Source organism: Bubalus kerabau, chromosome 5 (assembly GCF_029407905.1).
Source record: "Bubalus kerabau isolate K-KA32 ecotype Philippines breed swamp buffalo chromosome 5, PCC_UOA_SB_1v2, whole genome shotgun sequence".
NCBI lineage: Eukaryota > Metazoa > Chordata > Mammalia > Artiodactyla > Bovidae > Bubalus > Bubalus kerabau.
This window is the reverse complement of record NC_073628.1, coordinates 120,031,409-120,053,344: the sequence shown is the minus strand read 5'-3', so window position 1 is coordinate 120,053,344 and position 21,936 is coordinate 120,031,409. Positions and strand designations below refer to the sequence as shown.

The 21,936-nt window shown below is 39.8% G+C and overlaps 1 protein-coding gene across 1 annotated transcript in view; it reads right to left on the bottom strand.

Moving 5' to 3' along the window:
• The window catches only part of TSEN15 (tRNA splicing endonuclease subunit 15), a 29,941-nt gene extending 16,893 nt beyond the window's left edge, over positions 1 to 13,048 (bottom strand). Inside the window, exons 1-3 of the mRNA XM_055582916.1 lie at positions 12,819 to 13,048; positions 9,323 to 9,404; positions 8,918 to 9,053 (exon numbers count right to left, since the gene is read on the bottom strand). Of these exons, the coding sequence (XP_055438891.1) occupies positions 8,918 to 9,053; positions 9,323 to 9,404; positions 12,819 to 12,944 (344 nt within the window). The 5' untranslated portion in view covers positions 12,945 to 13,048. The remainder of the gene's footprint in view (positions 1 to 8,917; positions 9,054 to 9,322; positions 9,405 to 12,818) is intronic.
• Between the last annotated feature and the right edge of the window lie 8,888 nt (positions 13,049 to 21,936).

Genomic DNA, 21,936 nt, shown 5'->3' with positions numbered 1-21,936 from the left:
GTTCTTGTAAATAAGGTTATAAGAACACACCCACACTCATCTGTTTATATATTTGTCTAGGGCTGCTTTCCCCCAACGTGACAGAGCTAAGGAGTTGCAACAGAGACCAAACAGCCAGCAAATCTCAAAATATTTACTATCTAGAGCTTTATGGATAGCTTGTTGATCTCTACTGCAGATTAACAGAGTTTTATAGGATATAACCAAAACCATTTTTTAATGGGCAAAATTTAAGAGATACAAATAAGGAACTGCTTTATTTGTAGAAATTGATTTTAAAATGTATATAAAAAAATAAAAGGGCATTACATGCCTCCTGATAAAAGAACAGACCACCAGCTATAGTCTTATTACTATGATAATAATCAAAGCCCTGATTCCAGCTGCCAATTTGCAGAAAATACAGAGGACAGGGAAACATTAAAATGCACCATGAGTACACCATAGGGTAGTATACCAAAATAAAAGTTATTATCATAAAAGTAAGAATAATGTGAAAGGAAAAGGTTATGCTTAGGACAGGGCACACAGAAGGAGTTCTGAGATAGCTGGAAAGGTTTTATTTGTTGACTAGGTGGTGGTTACAAGTAGTCAAAATGTTCTCTTTGTAACTCAGCCTATGCATTTATACTGTGCTGCTTTCTGTATCTGGTTTATTCTCCAAAGAAGATTTTAAAATCACCAGCAAAGTAAGAACAATGATAGCTATGAGACTTTGTTATCTACTAGGAGATCCTGGTGCAACTCATTGAATCCTTTATTATCTTTGGAAACAGTAGAGCATAAATAAAAACCTCTTTTTAATCTCAGCTTTTTACATATGAAATTTGGATAAAACAAGAACTCTGTATACCACTAAGGGTTCTAGAGCTAATGAAACAAGTGAAGGTTCTCTGAAATTCTGTAACATTCTCTACCAATACAAAATATTCTTATAACCACATGGAATAAGCTACTGCATCATTCCCCTGCATAAAGTCCTTCCACAACACCATCCATGTAGCAGCAATTTTTAAGAGCTCCTTCTGGAAACCTAGGACTCAACAGACATGCTTCGGGGGTAGGGAATCATGTATATTGTACAGACTGTACCTTGCACAAAGGTGCCAGGTACAAGGGTGTCTGAAATCTGGTTGATGGAGCTTGCCAAACCTGAATCCTGGTGAAGACTTTTTCTGTATGTCCAAGGGAGTCCCTTTTTTCTAATTCACTCCAAAGCAAGTCAGTCATGAGCTAGCTGTAGGCCTGTTCAAGCATCCTCCCAGATCTACCTTCTGAGAGAGTCAGTTCCTACACAGGTTGATAAGGAATCTAGGGGTCCCCAAGGAGAGAGGGGTCTGGAATTCTCAAGGAGGAAGAAAGGACAAACTTTTTTTTCCTTCTCTACATTCCTTAGGATTATATAACAATAATGTATCCTGCCTGAGGACAGTCTCTGGATCAAACCTTCTGGCTAATTCTGTTATCTTAAAATGTAAATTATGGGAGGTCTTTACAACCTCCAGACATTCTTTGGAGTATATAACTTCATTGTTAACACTAGCAAGGGGGTACTCTTTCTGCCCACTTCTGATGCCTATGTCAGAAGCTTTCTCTATCTCCTTTATACTTTAATAAAACTTTATTACACAAAAGCTCTGAGCGATCAAGCCTCGTCTCTGGCCCCGGATTGAATTCTTCTCCTCCAGGGGCCAAGAATCCCGGTGTATTCGCATGATTCAACAACAACCTTTCACTTCTGTCAAATTCAACATCATAAACTGTCTGAAACGCTTCTGCATCATTAAGCTAAAACATGAACAAGCACATCTTACATCTATATTTCCCTGATTAATTCCTCTTCTGTGAACTGCTGTTCATATTCTTTGCCCATATTTTTCATCTGGATTGCTTTTTCCCTTGAGTCACACAAGTTATTTACATATTCTGATTGAATCTTTGTCAGCTATACATCAGTAAATCTCTTCTCCTAGTCTATGGAAACTTCTATACCGTCAGTGGGACTATGCACTGATAACCTTCTGGAGAGCAGATTACTAATAAGCAGTAAAGAAGAAGATGTAAATGCTGTATGTCCCAGCCATTTCACCTCCAGATTTCTACCTTAGGGAGACTCTCATACATGAGAACTAGGATATACTTCCATGGATATTCATTACAGTATAATTTGTAACAGCAAAAAGTATAAACAGTGATGTCCTTGAAGATGTATGTAACACTTCCTCCCTCGTTTCCCACCCATCCCTCTTTTCCCATGAGTTCTAGACATTCATTTGTTCATTAACGGCCTTAGCCCATGCCATTAAGCACCTACTCTGAACCAGATTCCATAATAGGTAGGCAGTCACTACTTCCACTTGTCTTGCTAACACATGGTCTCGTAGCACTTTCAGGAAGCTTTTCCCATCCTTCTGGGTCCTGATACAACCTTAAGTAAAGTGTTTATCAGTACTCTACTACTCCTGTTATTGCATAGTCCCAATTTGTTGTTGCCGTTTAGTTGCTAAGTTGTGTCTGGTTCTTTTGTGACCTCATGGACTGCAGGCCACCAGGCTCCTCTGTCGATGGGATTTCCCAGGCAAAAATACTGGAGAATGTTGCTATTTCCTTCTCCAGGGGATCTTCCTGACCCAGGGATCAAACCCATGTCTCTTGCATTGCAGGTGGATTCTTAAACACTGAGCCAATAGGGAAGACCTGTTATTCAATTGGAGGTGGTCCCAAATTACTGTTAATTAAATTTCTGAACAAAGGACAACTTTTTTCCCTAGATCTCATCTAACAATTACCAAAAAATGAAATAAAATTTATTTTCCAAGCCAACAATTAGAGCTAGAACATTACTTTCAAGAGAAAGTCTTAAATACCATATGGTCACATGCATATGTGGAATTGCACACCCACACGCAAGTTCATAGACACAGAAAACAGATCGGAGGTTGCCAGAGGCAGTGGGTAAAACAGGTGAAAAGAGTTAAAAAGTATAAACTTCCAGTTATAAAATAAATAAGTCATGGGTATGTAGTGTACAGCATGGTGACCGTAGTTAATAATACCATATTGCATTATTTGAAAGTGGCTAAGAAAGTAGATCTTAAGGGTTCATATCACAAGAAAAAAAAAAAAACTCTAATTATATACAGTGAAAAATCTTAACTAGATTTATTGTGGTAATTATTTTGCAATATATGCAAATATCAAATCATTATGTTGTACACCTGAAGCTAATACAATGTTGCATATCAATTATGCCTCAAAAAAGAAATAGGCTGTCTTGATCAGCACAGTATCTCTAACACAGACCACCTCCTGACATAACAGTCAATAAATATTTGCTAGGTAAAGACTAATAAGTCCAAGCAATATTATCTGACAATAATAATTTTTAAAGTGAACCCAGTGATTTATTTTTATAGATGGTTTATTATCAAATAAACACCTGTTTATTCTCTTAAATTTAAAAAAAATGCATTTTTTAAGGTGAGTTACCTTCATAAATTCCTACCCAAATACTTTTAGGACTTAATGAAATTCCTCCCTATACAAGGCGGCCAGAGATTCAAAGTCAATAATTTTCTTTGTGTTACTAATGAAGGAAAATTCCTACATTAACCACAAATGTCTGAAATTGCACCATTACTGTTATATATGTAACATTTTATATAGAAAGTACACATGAGAGTAAAAATAGATTAAAGTTTGCCTATTACCTAAAAATATCACTCCTGTTAAAAACTGAGGAATGAAATCAAACACACAAATCTTTATTTCTTAAAATGTTATTTGCATTCTTTGAGTTGAGAACATTTTATGCCATAGAAAGCATAATAAATCTAATGTGTATTGGGTCCCATTTGTGCCATTTTCTATATTATCATTCCACTGCCTAATATAATCATGAATATTTATATAAAAATAAGACACACAGACTAAGCTCTCTGCTTCATTTGCACAAGAGTGCAAAAATGGACTACTAATTTAACCTTCCAACTAATTCTACTTAAAGAAGAAAACAAGCTTAAAAAGCTAGAAAATCAATAATCACAATTAGGGAAAAACTAGAAATTAATCAGGCAAATTTATAGTTCTAGATTTATGAAATGATTTTGATTCAAACAGACTATATTCATTTTCTTTTTTAGGATTAAATATACGTTAATTCTAAATGATAGTTCCTTGTCCAAATAAATAATATAACAATAATACTAGCTAGGATGACATTGTTACAGCAATTTAAAGACACAAAGGGAGAATCTGAAGGAGTGAATTATCATGTCTCTTAGATAGAAGCATTATTGGAAATAAAGCTAGTTAAATTGTTGTGTACTGATTCTCAAAACACAGAAAAATCTCACAGTAAGAAGCCTCTCAAAGAATAGTATAAATAGCCTGAAATATCAAAAGATAATTCTCATAACAAATCACACATACCAAAAATATTTAATAGAAATCTAAAAATTAGCTTAATATAATTTTATGGAATACACACAATGAAAAAAATAACTAATTATGGTAGCTTTGATTTGGAAGGGATCTCATATATTATCTACTGATAACCTGTAACCTTCAATAAAAGACAAAGTGAAACTCAAGAATTGTGTGTCTCCAATCATCAAACAAAAATCTGCACCAAGACCAGAATCCAGGTCTTCTGGCTTTAGTCCATGGTCTTTCTCCTAAATCAATATGTATTAATTCTGTATGCATTCATAGAGAATTAGGAAAAAAGCAGATATCCATCAAAGTGCTTCATGTTGGAATTTAAGGTGCTCTGCCTTCTTCCCTTTCAAATTAGGGTTCTGGACTCTTGAGAGTCCCTTGGACTGCAAAGAGATCAAACCAATCAATCCTAAAGAAAACCAACCCTGAATATTCACCGGAAGAACTGATGCTAAAGCTGAAGCTCCAGTACTTTGGCCACTTGATGTGAAGAGCTGACTTACTAGAAAAGACCCTGATGCCGAGAAAAACTGAAGGCAAAGGAGAAGAGGGCAGCAGAGGATGAGATGGTTAGATAGCATCACTGACTCAATGGACATGAATCTGAGCAAACTCTGGGAGATCCTGGAGGACAGAGGAGCCTGGCATGCTGCAGTTCATAGGGTCACAAAGAGTCAGACATGACTTAGTGACTGAACAACAGCTCCAAGCCCTCTTCCCTACTTATATACCCACTCAAATACACCTATGTCTTGATCTGTCCTTTCTACCTGCCCCATAGCCTCAGAGGTTCAGGTGCTCCTCTTCCAGCTCAGGATTAATCTCTTTAACTAGTCTCCTGAATCCTCCCCTCCCCATCTCGCAAGAAACTTGGCTCCATTACTCGTTACTTTCACTCCTCAATGTTCAGCCTTTCTCTAGGACAGTTCACAGCACAGCTGGCTTACCTCAGAACAAACAAGTCAGAGAGAGAGTGCCCAAGAGAAGCCACTGTTTTTTTCCCCCAAAGTATCATTGATTTACAATGTTTCAGGTATACAGCGTGTGTGTGTGTGTGTGTGTGTGTGTGTGTGTGTGTAGGCTTTCCCAGTGGCTCAGTGGTAAAGAATCCACCTGCAATGCAGGAGACACAGGAGAAACTGCATTCAGTTACTGGGTCAGGAAGATCCCCTGGACAAGGGCATGGCAACTCACTCCAGTATTCTTGCCTGGAGAATGCCACAGACAGATGAGCCTGGCAGGCTAACGTCTTTGGGTTGCAAAGAGTCAGACATGACTGAAGAGACTGGACACACATGTATATATGTGTGTATATATACACACACACATGCACACATATGGATAGATACGCTCTTGTCAGTTGAACGCTTACAAATATTTTCTCTTATTCCACAGGCTGTCTTTTCATTTTGTTTATGGTTTCCTTTGCTATGTAAAAGTTAAGTTTAATTAGGTCCCATTTACTTATTTTTGCCTTTGTTTCCATTACCCTATGAGACAGATCCAAAAACTAGTGCTGTGATTTATTATGGCCTGCCTATGTTTCTTCTGGGAGTTTTACAATACACATAGGTCTTTAATTCATCTTAAATTTATTTTTGTATATAGTGTTAGAGAATGTTCTAATTTCTTTCTTTTATTAATAGATATAGCTGTCCAGTTTTCCCAACACTACTTATTAAAGAGATGATCTTTCCTCCATTGTATATTCTTGCCTTCTTTTTGGCAGATTAATTGACCATAAGTGTGTGGGTTTATTTCTAGGCTCTCTACTCTGTTCCATTGATCTATATGTCTGCTTTTGTGCCACTACCATACTGTTTTGATTTCTATAGCTTTGTAGTATATTCTGAAGTCATAGAACATGATTCCTCCAGCCCCATTCTTCTTTTTTAAGATTTACTCCATTTCACAAGATTTACTCAAGAATAGCTCCATTTTTCTTTCTCAAGATTTACCATTGCATCAAAAAGAATAGAATACCAAGGGATAAACCTACCTACCAAAGGAGGCAAAAGACCTGTACTCTGAAAACTATAAGACACTGATGAAAGAAATCGAAAATGACACAGACAGAAAGAAAAATATACTGTGTCCTTGGATAGGAAAAATCAATACTATTAAAATGACCATATGATCCAAAGTAATTTATAGATTTAGTGCAATCTCTATCAGATTATCAAGAGTATTTTTTTTACATTGGAAAAGACCCTGATGCTGGCCAAGAGTGAAAGCAAAAGAAGGGGGCAGCAGAAGCTGAGATGGTTAGATAGCATCACCAACTCAATAGAAATGAGTCTGAATAAACTCTGGGGGATAGTGAAGGACAGGGAGCCTGGAAAGCTGTAGTCCACGGGGTCACAAAAAATTGGATATGACTCAGCAACTGAAAAACAACAACTTTTCACAGAACTAGAACAAAAAATTTTCAAATTTGTATGGAAACACAAAAGACTCCAAATAGCCTTACATCTTCTATAATCTGATCTTAGAAGTAACATCTCATCATTTTTGCCAAGTTTTATTTATTAACATTAAGTCACTGGGAATTCCCTGGTGCTCCAAGGGTTAGGACTCTATGCTTTCACGGCCGAGGACCTGGGTTTGATCGCTGGTTGGGGAACTAAGTTCCCACAAGCTGCTCAGTGCACAACACCCACTCTCCAACAAAAAAGCAAGTCACTGATTCCAGCCCAAACTCCAGGGAAGGGAATTACACAAGTGTGACCATCAGAAGGCTGGATTACAAAAAGCCATCTTAGAAGCTGCCTGCCACAGCTTCTAAAGAAGAAAAACAGAAAAGGAGACTTTTTAACAGGATACCAGGTCTTCTTACAAAGCAAGCAATTAGGAAAACCTGGTACTGGCATAAGAGTAAATATACTGACTAATAGAGTATAAAGAGAGGCCAGAAACAAATCAAAGCATAGCTGCACAAAGATGGTAGTGAGATAATAAGGAAAGGAGGGAATATTCAGCAATTGGACACAGAGAAAAATGGTCATCCAACTGAAAACAGGGTCCCTAGCCTTCCTCTCATAACATTAAAAAAAGCAACTTCAAAACTCTTAGTGAAAATACAGGTGAATTTCTTTTAAATCTTTACTTAGGAAATAGCTCTTATATTCAATATACAGATATTGATTATTAAAATTAATAAATATGATTATATTCAAATTAAAAACTGTTATTCATCAAAAGATACCTGAAACACCGATTTTTAAAGCTGGGAAACACAACCAAAAGGATTACTATCAAGAATATATAAAGAACTCCTAGGAGTCAATGAGGAAACTACAAATAATCCAATAGGTAAAGGATGTGAAAATGCATTTTTCAAGAGAGGAAATAATAAATATATAAATAAATGTTCAATATCAGAGACCTGCAAATTAAGACCACAATTAGACAAGCCATTCAACTGACAGAAATTTAAAAGTCAGAGAATACTAAACGTCAGAGACCATATAGCTTCCAAAGATCTTATTTATTGTGCAGGGGAAAGTAAACTGAGGCAGCCACTTTGGAAAATAGTTTGAAACTATCCCCTAAAGTCAAACATGAGCAACACTCCATCATCAGGAGAGATGTGAAAACTAAGGTATAATCACACGATGGAATGCTGTACAGCAGCCCTCCCTCCCGGCCAAAAGACACCATAATATAACCTTAACAATATAAAGCAAGCCTCAAAAGATGACATGCGTTTTTATAAAGTTAAAAATATCTAAAATGAAACCACTCCCAACGAGCATGAAAAATACAGTAACATTTTACAGTAAACACTTGTTCAACACTCATATTTAACTTAGTTCTCAAATAACCAAGAATAAAGCCATGATTCCTATACCCCAAATTCCTTTTAAAATATACTGTTGCTGTTGTTTAGTCACTAAGTCATGTCTGACTCTTTGTGACCCCATGGATTGTAGCCTACCAGGATTCTCTCTGTCCATGGGATTTTCTAGGCAAGAATAATGGAATGGGTTGCCATTTCCTTCTCCAGAGGATCTTCCTGACCCAGGGATGGAACTCGTGTCTCCTGTGTTGCAGGCAGATACTTTACCCTTGATCTACCAGGGAAGCCTTTAAAATATATTACTACCTCTAATTTAAGGATTTCTAGTGCTTTATGCCGGAGAAGGCAATGGCACCCCACTCCAGTACTCTTGCCTGGAAAATCCCATGGACGGAGGAGCCTGGTAGGCTACAGTCCATGGGGTGGCAAAGAGTCCGACACGACTGAGCGACTTCACTTTCCCTTTTCCCTTTCATGCATTGGAGAAGGAAATGGCAACCCATTCCAGTGTTCTTGCCTGGAGAATCCCAGGGACGGGGGAGCCTGGTGGGCTGCCGTCTATGAGGTCGTGCAGAGTTGGACATGACTGAAGTGACTTAGCAGCGGCAGCAGCAGCAGCAGCGCTTTATGCAGGAAAGGAGCTAACCTGCTAAACAAAAATCAAAATCAGCTGCCCACCTGTTATGGCTGAGGGAAGCACTGATGGGTGTAGGTACCACAGTCTGTAACCCTTCTCCTTCTATCTCAGTACCAAGAAGGCAGATGAGCTGGAGATCTGGTAGTCCCACACAGTTTACTTCATGCCAGCTTTTACCTGAAAGTGTATCATCGAATGGACAACAATATTTATCAAAAATAAAAGATAAAAGGTCTAAACATCTACCTAATACTCAGCTGAGCAAACATCACTTATAATGCTATGTCCCTTTATCTTTCTAGTATTTTCTGTTACTCATAATTCCCAGTGTTAATGAATAAAGAAATCACAACACTGACAAAATTAACAGCAAATGCATAAACACTATATCCCGACCCAACTCCTCATTCCCCCACCGTAGCCCCAATAATAAACAAATTACTTACTCTCCATGAGGTCCAGGTAAACCAAGAACGCTATATAAACTTGGGTGGCATCTCCTATATCTAATTCCATCATTTCTAAATACTGAAAATCAAAATGTAATTGTCAAAGAGAGAAGGAAGAATCTCTTAGCATTTTCTTTCAATTAACAACTAGTCAATAGATAACGTATAAGACTCTCTTAAAGGTATAGTGGGAGTTACTTGGCAATCAAGCCCTGATCCCTATCTCTTTAAAAAACTTATGGATTGCTAGGGTAAACACATACACACTTGCAATTGCAGATAAATAATAGTGCATTACAGTAAGTGGCTAAAAACCAAGTGAATGGAAAACAAAAACCAAAACATGACACAACAGGTCAAAGCAGCTGCGCTCAGGTGGCTTGGTTGGTGAATGTTTCCTGGCAGAAGTGGGATGCAAGCTGGGCCCTGAAGGACATGTATGAGTTGAATAAACAGAGAAAGAGTGACAGTGTGAGTAATCACATGAAAGTGGAAATAAGCAACATGGACTCAAGGGCCTAGAAAGAAACCTACCTGCCAGGAGTAGAGACATCTTAATAGGACTTTTGTCAGGGCAGGTTAGTGGGAGCCTCTGATTCCGCGGTCTCATTTGCCGGTGGAGAAGCTGTGCTAGAAGCGCACTCCTGGCCTCTCTCCCTACCCCTGCTCACTCAAGAGTAGGGAATTTGTTAACTGTTGAGTTTCAAAGAAAGGATCAAGGAAGCTGCTGCAGCTTTCAGGCTTGTTGGTCAGCACAGAGCAAACACTCTTCAGGGCCTGCCCCTGCAGGAGAAGCCTGAGGTATTCCCGCTCTGTCAATGACTAGGCAGGTGGGGAGCAGGGTCAATGCAGAGGTGAGGCATCTGCAGACCCACCTGGTGTACTAAAGTCACACTTTCCATCAGCATCCACCAAAGTGTGTACAGATGCAGGAAAAGAGGAGTGCTACTAATTGTCCTCCTCAACCTCAAATGAGTTTGGAAATGACACCGAAAAGGCAACTGGGGACCAGGGGGCGAGGTCTTGATGGCCAGGGTAACAGTGTGAATTTTACCCTTCGGGAAATTCTCTAAATATGAGAATTACATAACCAAAGTGGTGTTTAAGGATGATAAATCTGATTCTATGTTACTGGATTGACCTAAGTTGACTATCCCAAAGCCTTTGACTGTGTGGATCACAACAAACGGTGGAAAATTCTGAAAGAGATGGGAACACCAGACCACCTGACCTGCCTCCTGAGAAACCTATGTGCAGGTCAGGAAGCAACAGTTAGAAATGGACATGGAATAACAGACTGGTTCCCAATAGGAAAAGGAGTACGTCAAGGCTGTATATTGTCACCCTGCTTATTTAACTTCTATGCAGAGTATAGATCATGAGAAACGCTGGGCTGGAAGAAGCACAAGCTGGACTCAAGATTGCCGGGAGAAATATCAATAACCTCAGATATGCAGATGACACAACCCTTATGGCAGAAAGTGAAGAGGAACTAAAAAGCCTCTTGATGAAAGTGAAAGAGGAGAGTGAAATAGTTGGCTTCAAGCTCAACATTCAGAAAACTAAGATCATGGCATCTGGTCCCATCACTTCATGGGAAATAGATGGGGAAACAGTGGAAACAGTGTTAGACTTTATTTTGGGGGGCTCCAAAATCACTGCCGATGGTGACTGCAGCCATGAAATTAAAAGATGCTTACTCCTTGGAAGGAAAGTTATGACCAACCTAGACAGCATATTCAAAAGCAGAGACATTACTTTGCCAACAAAGTCCGTCTAGTCAAGGCTATGGTTCTTCCAGTGGTCATGTATGGATGTGAGAGATGGACTCTGAAGAAAGCTGAGCGCCAAAGAATTGATGCTTTTGAACTGTGGTGTTGGAGAAGACTCTTGAGAGTCCCTCGGACTGCAAGGAGATCCAACCAGTCCATTCTAAAGGAGATCAGTCCTGGGTGTTCATTGGAAGCACTGATGCTGAAGCTGAAACTCCAATACTTTGGCCACCTCATGAGAAGAGCTGACTCATTGGAAAAGACCCTGATGCTGGGAGGGATTGGGGACAGGAGGAGAAGGGGACGCCAGAGGATGAGATGGCTGGATGGCATCACTGACTCAATGGACGTGAGTTTGAGTGAACTCTGGGAGTTGGTGATGGACAGGGAGGCCTGGCGTGCTGCGATTCATGGGGTCGCAAAGAGTTGGACACGACTGAGCAACTGAACCAAAGTAATTTTCAAACTGAATGATGTAAATGCAGGACTGAAAATCAAACCAACTAATGTCTTTTCTTTTTTTTAAGATCAATTAGATCCTTCAAGAAGAAAAACTGAAGGAAAAGATTTGATGGTTCGAGCCTATAGAACGTTTGACTTTAAAGAAAAAAAAACAAAACAAAAAGCCTGCAAGTTTGAAAATTAAATAGTAACATCAAATCTAAAAGTAGCTTTTAAAACTTATTACTGGTGTTTTACTTTAAATATTTAGGTAGTGGCTACTGTATGTTAAGTGCTTTACTAATATTAACTGACTTAATCCTCTAACAACCCGATAAGGTTAGTACTATTCTTATCTCCATTTTACAGAAGAGAAAACTGAGGAACAATGAGATAAAATATTTTTTCCCTCCCCCACAAAAAAAAAAAAAAATCACAAAGCTGATGACAGAACCAGGATGCAAACTCAGGCAGTCTGAATTCATGCTCCTGACCACCATGCTCCTCCATATTTTGGTTCTTTGATGGCACTGAATAATATCTCCATGTTATCGTTTGTTTTTCCTCACCCTGAGAGGGTGTAAGGGGATCAGAGCAGAAGGATAAAATCAAGCAAGAGAAGATGAGAAGATCTTCAAATTTTTCCTTTTCTGGGATGTTTGTAGATGATTATCTATGACATACTGCTCTCCAGCAGGAGAATGCGATTCTATTTAAACAACTAGACCAAAGTACTTAGTCCCTGAGATTCCTGCAAAACTCATATCCATTCACTGCCCATTCATTGCTTGGGCCATAGCTGGTAAAAGGCAGCAATTTGCCAACAGAGGCAAACGAGGACTGTGCCTAAAACCTTGACCATAGTAGACTACTACAGCTTACTCAAGGCCCACAGACTGTTCCGCTTGTTTACTATGAGGATTAAATAAGACCATCTCCAAGAACGGCCCTAAACAGCAAAACTCAGATTAATGGTGCGGCTGCAATCTAGCTGCAGAGGCTATATAGTTAACGATGTTCCCTCCAGTTAAGAACGGTCCGAGGGAGGCGAGGCGGGAGGGGGCGGTGTCAGAACAATAGATTAACTCATTGAAACAAACAAAAACAATGTTGCCTGCAGCGGGCCAGGAGCAAAAAAAATCCCCTTTCCGTGAGGTTCGCGGGGAAACTCTGCGATCCCATTGGGTGGGGAGTCAATGGCCCAAGGAGGAGCCGGCCCGGGGGTCCCGCCTTGGGTACAGGCCTGGACAAAGCGCCCTGCTCCTCTCGCGCCTGCTGACCTTAGGGTGCGTGCCCATCCAGGCGTCCTCGGGGGCCCACGGGTGGGCGCTGCCACCGCCGCGATCGTCGCCCGGGAGCACATCGCCGCAGCCCGCGGTCGGCTGGGACTCGCCGCGCTCCTCCATGCCCGGCCGTGCGGCGCGCCCGTGGTGCACCACGCCGTGCTCTCCGCGCCCGGCCAGAAGCTGAGACTCGCGCGTCTGGGTTCCGCCTCCGCGTCGTGTGTTGCGCCGGCGCGGGAGAGCTCAGGTGCTGGGAGAATCAGCCCCACCTTCAGACCAACATAACTTTAATCTGAGAGGACGCCCTCCCGTCTCCGTCCGAGCTTATTCAGATCTGGGTGGATGCTAGCGTGGAGAAGGATCAGAAGCTCTTAATTCTTACATCAGCGCCGTTTACAACTCTATTGAGAAAATGGGGGCTCCTTAAGACCTCTTTGCCCTGACGTGTCAGCTCAAAGTGTGGAAGTGGATGAGATCTCCAAAGAAAGCGGAAAGGAGAGAGACCGGAGTTTCAAGAACCATATTTTTAGGGTGAACGAACCGTTTAGGAGTAGAGGAGCAAGAGTAAACACGAGTTGTTGAATGTAAACACGAGTGGTTAGAAAAGTAGGATGCAAACCAGCATAAGCATGTGACGTGGAAGTCAAGAAGGCTGAGCAGTTTCAGACAGGAAGTGTAGGACATTTTAAGCATTTATAGATTTACTGTGAGTGAAATAGGGGGACGCTAGAAGTTCCCGTTACGTTTTCTGCGTCCCTCTGCCTGAAGTGCTGAGACTAGATCTTAGGGGTCAAGGGTGGAAGCAGGGACTGCTTAGGAGGTATTGCCTTAATTAACCAAGGCAAGAGATGACTCTCTCAAGAGTCAAAGTGCCAGACAGGGATAGAACTTCTGCTTCCAAATATGACAGACTGAGACTATACCCCAGAAGAAAACATCTATAAAAATTGGACATATTACAAAAATAGAAAATAGATATTAGGACAAATACCTAAAAGGACATGATACAAAAATAGGTATTCCAGAATACCCTGAAATGCAAACAGAAGCACCCTGAGCCTAGTCAGGAGGGCGATGAAGCACCACAAGGAAGGTTTCCCTTTTCTTGGAGTTAGCTTGAGCTAAATGCGGAAGAGCCAACTCATTGGAAAAGACCCCGATGCTGGGAAGGATTGAAGGCAAAAGGAGAAGAGGGCGGCAGAGGATGAGTTGGTTAGATAGCATCACCAACACAATGGACATGAGTTTGAGCAAACTCTCGGAGATAGTGGAGGACAGGGAAGCCCGGTGTGCTGCAGTCCGTTGGGTTGCAAAGGGTCCGACAGGACTTAGCGACTGAAGAACAACAATAAAGTACAGTCTGGGAGGCAGGTTCTACAGCAGCAGGGGCACATGTGGGAAAACTCTTTTTCTTATCTGGAGAAGCAAAAAGATGAAGCCAGGAAACTTTGAAAGCTGAAGACATCAAGAAATCCCCAAAGGGTAGGAGCCAGAGAGAGAGGATGCCCTAACTCTGCTTTCACCTCTGAACAGATCCTGAACCACCTGAAACAAAATCCCAGCAGTTCGGTTAAAAACAAAAAATCTGAACTGAGACTAAAGTTGTCCCCCAAGAAAGAGAGTTTATGGTTTAAATTTAGTCAAGAGAATCACCTGCTAATGCAAAGAAAATAATACTCATCATAGCAAAATAATTCAATCCAGAACATCCACAGCTCATCATTCATAAAGTCCAAGATACAATTCAAAATTAGTGACATATGAAAATCAAGAAAGTGGGTCACATTTTCTGGAATCTGACCCTGAGATGAATCAGATGTTGAGATTGACAGATGAAAACTTTAAAGTAACTATTATAACTATCCTCAGTGAAGTAAAACACAGCATGTTTTCAGTGAATAAAACTCTCAGGAGACAAACAAACAAACCTCATCAGAGAAAATGGAAAAAAGGATCAAATAGAAATTCTGAAGCTAAAAATTAAAATTTCAGAAATACAAAATTCACTGGGTGGATTTAACAGCCAGATGGAAATTACAGAGGAAAAAATGAATGAATTGAAGGTACAGCAATCATCCAAGACATCATCCAAAGTGAACAACAAAGAGAAGATGATTTTTTAAAAAATAAACAGAGCTCAGAGAACTGCTACGTAATATCAGATAATCCAACATATATGTAAATGAAATACTAAAAGGAGAAAAGAAAGAGAATGGAATAGAAAAAAATGAAGAAGTTAATAATTCCCCAAGTTTGATGAAAGAAATTTACAGGTACAAAATACTAAATGATTACCAGGTAAAATAGACACAGTGAAGTCCATGCTGAAGTCAAACTGTTGAAAGCCAGATAAAAAGCTTGAATGCATTAAAAAATGCATTATGTATAGAGAGAAGTGTATCCTGTGATGTAAAACCACACATGAAGATTCATAAATTGCCCTGCTGCTGCTGCTGCTGCTAAGTCGCTTCAGTCATGTCTGACTCTGTGCTACCCCATAGACTGCAGCCCCCAGGCTCCCCTGTCCCTGGGATTCTCCAGGCAAAAATACTAGAGTGGGTTGCCATTTCCTCCTCCAATGCATGAAAGTGAAAAGTGAAAGTGAAGTTGCTCAGTCGTGTCCGACTCTTAGCGACCCCATGGACTGTGGCCTACCAGGCTCCTCCATCCATGGGATTTTCCAGGCAAGAGTACTGGAGTGGGCTGCCATTGCCTTCTCTGCTTCAAACAGCTGCTAAGCCCTAAAGAAGCAAATAACTCTGAAATTAGTAGGTTCCTTGGGAGAAGGCAATGGCAACCCACTCCAGTATTCTTGCCTGGAGAATCCCAGGGACGGGGGAGCCTGGTGGGCTGCCGTCTGTGGGGTCGCACAGAGTCAGACACGACTAATGTGACTTAGCTGCAGCAGCAGTAGGTTCATTGACAGTAATTCAAGTAAGTAGAGATCTAAAGATCCCAATCAGTTCACGTGATAGAATTTAGAAGCATTTAGGAGCATTCTGTTGCTCATATGAGGAAAGGGGAAATTTTATAAATAAGGAGATCCAATGGAACTAGGTACTAGGTGAACAGGTCCAGACATCTTCAGGGGAAGATTTTCAACTTAAGGGGAAGAAAAAAAAGATGTATGGGGCAGAGAGGTTAGAGAATCCCAAAAGTATACAGAAAGATATTTCAACTGAAAAAAGCAAAAAGCAAAAAAAAAAAAAAAGCAACAGGCTAATGCTAGCCTTTGGCAAATAAATGAAGCTCTATTGCTTAGAAAAAATATGATCTATTTAAGCATGAATATTAGATGTTTCTGACTTTTAATGTCATTGTTTATTACAGAGAGTTGAAGAATGAAAATAGATTGTCGCTTGGCTTCCATACTAAGCAATGGAAACTTATTTATAAATAAATCTTGGTGATTTGGAGTAGCTAAGAAAGAAAACAAAAGATTTGGGACTACTTAAACAGCCTGGTAGGAGAAGGGGATAATAGAGAATGAGATGGTTGGATGGCATCGTCAACACGATGGACATGAGTTTGAGTAGGCTCCAGGAGTTGGTGATGGACAGAGAAGCCTGGAGTGCTGCAGTCGATGGGGTCGCAAAGAGTCAGACACGACTGAGTGACTGAACTGAACTGAAGTGAACAATGTCTAGTGTGGTAATCCAGGGTAAAATACACCCAAAAACAGGTTAGAGTTTCAACTTCTCATAGACTGAAGAATTTCTCCTTTTATAAATGCTCCCATGGTTTAATATATCAGAGAACCAAAGTGGTTAGGAAAAAAGCTAGATAAGTAACAACAAATAAAATTCTTCCTGAGTATACTGGGTGATATCAAATTCCATGTAATCTGGAACTTGCTCTACTGATTTCCCATCTTGATATCTGAGACAGACCATTTTATTCCCTTAAAAAAGTCTATAAAGTCCAAGCCGAGACATTAATTCAGTTAGAGTCTCCAGAGGAAAAACGAACTTTGGATTGTGATGTGAATGTTTAATGTGTTAAAAAGAAAACTTTTTTCAAGCTGAAAAATGTAGGCTAGCATTCTGGATCAGCTTTAATTCATTGCTTATAAGAATGTTCATATGTATCTTGTTCCTTTTTTGTACACAAAGCATGTAATTTCCCATTTTCTGTGTTTCACAGAGAATAGTTAAGATGTTTATACTTTTAGTAAAATATTTAGGATGCTATGATATTTTATTACTCATATGCATTAATATGTTTGAAGAACCTCATACATATAGAATTTAGAATAATCAAAATATCTTCTCTCCATTTCTCATAAATTTAAGAATGCAATCTAAATTCCCCATTTTAAGAATCAGGCTATAGTATATTTAATTTAAAAAAATCCTGCTTACATTTGTAACAAAACAACAACAAAAATAAGGTACCTAGAATACAGATGAGCAAACCCTTTATGGAGAACATAATAAATGTTACTGAAGTTCATTAGAGAAGTCTGTCTGTCCATTAATTTAGGTCTTCTCTAATGAGCTTTGATAACATTCATAGATCAGTTTGGAGGAAATTGCCAACTTTACAATACTGATCTGTAAGTTCTAGCTATTTCAATCACAGTCTCAATAGGGGTTTGTCTAATACTTGATAAACTGATTCCAAAATGTTAGCATGCTGCTGCTGCTAAGTCACTTCAGTAGTGTCCGACTCTGTGGGACCCCATAGACGGCAGCCCAAAGGGCCAAAAATAACCAAGACCCTTCTGATGAATAAACTGAGAGAACTTTTTAGAAGGGTCTATAATTAAGAGTATGTGATATTTCTACAAAGGTAGATAAATAAACCAGTGGAATCAAGTAGCAAGTCACGCACATACGGACAGAGATGACATTACAGATGTAATGCAGAGTTGAGGCAATGAATATGTGTATATGTATATGTATGTAGAAGGCAATGGCACTCCACTCCAGTACTCTTGCCTGGAAAAATCCCATGGATGGAGGAGCCTGGTGGGCTGCAGTCCATGGGGTCTCGGAGAGTTGGACACGACTGAGCAACTTCACTTTCACTTTTCACTTTCATGCATTGAAGAAGGAAATGGCAACTCACTCCAGTGTTCTTGCCTGGAGAATCCCAGGGACGGGGGAGCCTGGTGGGCTGCCGTCTATGGGGTCGCACAGAGTCGGACATGACTGAAGCGACTTAGCAGCATATGTATGCACACATATACACACGTAGGTATAAAGAGAAATTGGATTGCTAATTGCACCATAAAGTTTAATTTCTTCTTTTTGTCCCTCTTTAAATTATAGCTGATTTACAATTTTATATTAGTTTCAGATGTACAATATAGTGATTCAATATTTTTATACATTATGCTCCATTTAAAATTATTATAAAATAATGGATGTATTTCCTTGTTCTGTACAATATATGCTGCTGCTCCTGCTAAGTCACTTCAGTCGTGTCCGACTCTGTGCGACCCCATAGACGGAAGCCCACCAGGCTCCTCCATCCCTGGGATTTTCCAGGCAAGAACACTGGAGTGGGTTGCCATTTCCTTCTCCAATGCGTGAATGTGAAAAGTGAAAGTGAAGTCACTCAGTCGTATCTGACTTTTAGCGACCCCATGGACTGCAGCCTACCAGGCTCCGCCGTCCATGGGATTTTCCAGGCAACAGTACTGGAGTGGGGTGCCATTGCCTGCTCCGTGTACAATATATACTTGTATCTTATTTATTTTATACATAGTAGTTTGAGCCTCTTAATCTCATATCCCTATCTTGCCCTCCCCCTTCCCTCTCCCCACTGGTAATCTATAGTTAGTTTTCTTTATCTGTGAGTCTGTTTCCATTTTGTTATGTTCATTTATATTCCACATATAAGTGACAACATACAATATTTGTCTTTCTCTGTCTGGTTTATTTCACTAAGCATAATACTGTCCAGGTCCATCCATGTTGTTGCAAATGGCAAACTATTATCTTCTATATGGCTGAGTAATATTCCATTGTATATATACATACCACATCTCCTTTATTCATTCATCTGTGGATGCATGCTTATACTGCTTTCATATCTCGGCTATTGTAAATAATGCTGCTGTGAACATTGGAGTAAATGTATGTTTTTGAATTAGTGTTTTCATTTTCTTCAAATATATACCCTGGAATCGGGTTGCTTCATCATCTGGTAGTTCTTAGTTTTTTGAGAAACCTCAATACTGTTTTCCACAATGGCTATACCAATTTACATTCCCACAAACAATGTACTAGGGTTCCCTTTTCTCCACATCCTCACCAATATTTGTAATTTGCAGACTTTTTGATAGCCATGCTGACAGGTATGAGATGATATCTCTTTGTGATTTTGATTTTCACTTCTCTGATAATTAGCAACGTTGAGTGTCTTTTCATGTGCCTATTGGCCATTTGTATGTCTTTTTATGAAAAATGTCTATTCAGGTCTTCTGCCCATTTTTTAACCAGGTTGGTTTTTTTCTTTGATATTAAGTTGTATGTGTGTGTGTGTGTGTGTGTTAGTCACTCAGTCGTGTCCAACTCTTTGCGACCCCACAGACTGTAGCCCACCAGTCTCCTCTGTCCATGGAGTTCTCCAAGCAAGGATACTGGAGTGGGTAGCTATTTCCTCCTCCAGGGGATAGTCCTGACACAGGGATCAAACCCATGTCTCTTATGTCTCCTGCATAGGCAGGTGGGTTCTTTACCACTAGCACCACCTGGGAAGAACTATATGCTTTTATATGCCCTTAATATGTTTTTATATGTTTATAAAATAGAATGGTTCTTAAATTCAAAATTACTGAGCTTGAAAATCTGTATATTTAAACTAAAATTTTGCTTTTGAGACTTTAATCACCTGGAGCCTGCAACTCTGCCATATGGTTGTGACCATTCAATATCATATATTCATATATTCAATATGACATTTGAAAGCACTGTGCAAGCCAACTATACATCAGATATTTAGTTCATTTTTTCCATTTTAACAAAGTTTTTAGCTTTTCTATAAAAGGTTATACATACAATTATATGAAAGTCATATAATAATCCAGCTTTCTCTCTTCCCCCCTCCTACCCTGCCCTCCAGTCTTGCTCTTCTCATCGCCATTCCTCATGCTCTGTGTTCTCTCATTCTTTTGCTTGTATAGTGCCATCAGCATGAAATTCCAACCTCTCCCAACCCTCTATCATTTCCCTAAAATATGCCCCTCATTTTTCAATACTTGGTTCAAAGGCATTTCTTTAATGAGGCATATCCTAACCATCCTCACTTCCCTTCCTTATCCTCTTTTCCTACCAGTTTATGGTATTTATTCATTCATTCAATATATCTTAATTATCCATGCATTTCCAGCACCCATGCCCTGGCACAGTAGGCACTGAGAAAATGTTGAAACAAATAAGTGAAGACAATTTGAGAAACATATCTAGTCTTTTTAAATGAGATAAAAGGAATGTATTTCAAATTTGTATAAATGTGTTTGGAATTGAAAAACATTTTTCTATGGTAACTATTATATAGTGCTTGGATACGGGCCAGAACTTAGACAAAACTTTGAAAGTAGCACAGTTTAATTTTATCCCTTCCCATTTCAGCCACTGCTCTTTTTCTCACGCTACTCTCCATATCCTTTCCCTACTTGGACTTGGAGTCCTCAAGCACATATCAGAAATTCACAGAACTTGCTTTGTCATAAAGGGTGCCATGCTCCATATATGTATCCCATTCTGTTCCCTTCATCAAAGCTTCTTATAGTGCACCTCAGTTTAGCTATCGAGGTTAGAAACTCATTTAATTCACACAAATGTAGGAATATCAAAGCTATTGCCTAATATTCTTATCTCAAGTGCTTTAGTGTTAAAATTGGCACACTTGTCACTTTGAATGAATGTTTATGTTGTAGGATTTTAGGTTGGCTAAGACACTTATTGGAAAAGCCTCTGATGCTGGGAGGGATTGGGGGCAGGAGGAGAAGGGGACGACAGAGGATGAGATGGCTGGATGGCATCACCGACTCGATGGACATGAGTTTGGGTGAACTCTGGGAGTTGGTGATGGACAGGGAGGCCTGGTGTGCTGCAATTCATGGGGTCGCAAAGAGTCGGACATGACTGAGCAACTGAACTGAACCGAAGACAAGGGAATAAAAAAATCCAAGTAGTGAAAAAAACAATGTGTATGCATGCTCAGTCATGTCCTACTCTTTGCAACCCCATGGATTGTAGCACACCAAGCTCTTCTGTCCATGGGATTTCCCACGTAAGAATACTGGAGTGGGTTGCCATTTCCTTCTCCAGGAGATCTTTTTGACCCAGGATTGAACCCATGCCTCCTGCAATTGGCAAGCATTGGCCGGTAGATTCTCAACTACTGAGCCACCTGGGAAGCCCCCCAAAAGGTATTTTGGTGCAGGAAAAACTAGCCCTGTTGATTCAGCCAAGACTCCCTCCTCCAACTTTGACCCAGCCAGATAAAAAGGGCAGGACATCTTTTGCCCCTTTCTCTGGAGAAGGGTTCACCACCTTCTGCCCCTTTCTCTGGAGAAGAAGGATTCAAACACTCAGCACCCGAATGATTGACATTTAGTAATTTCATAAATGGTTGTTGAATGAGAAAATAAGGCAGGAACTTAAAAGGCTTTTACATAGGAAGAAATTGATGTCCAGAGAGGTCGAGCCTCCAAGGTCACACAAATAAGTGACACATGTGAGACAAAAATTTAGCTCCAACTTCCACACACAAAGAACTTCCAAAAAAAGAATTCCACACAAAAAAGAAATCTAGTAAAGAACTTCTGCCATCTATGGGGTCACACAGAGTCAGACACGACTGAAGTGACTTAGCAGCAAAGAACTTCTTTACTAGCTTTCCTCCATTGTGTTCAAAATTAAATATCCTTTGATGGTATATTTCCTAGCATTTTCACTTTACCTGCTAACTGCATTCTTCTTCTACCCTTCCTTCTTTCTTCCTTATTCTCCCTTCTCTTCCAGCATGTACAGATTTTCCCTGTCTGTTACAATTTATCAGTTTGGGTCATTAAGGAAAAAGAAAACCATCTGAAGTGAATCTGGTTCTTAACCCACCATCCTTTCAGGAAGTTCAGGACCCTGAGTTGTCAGGTAGAGGA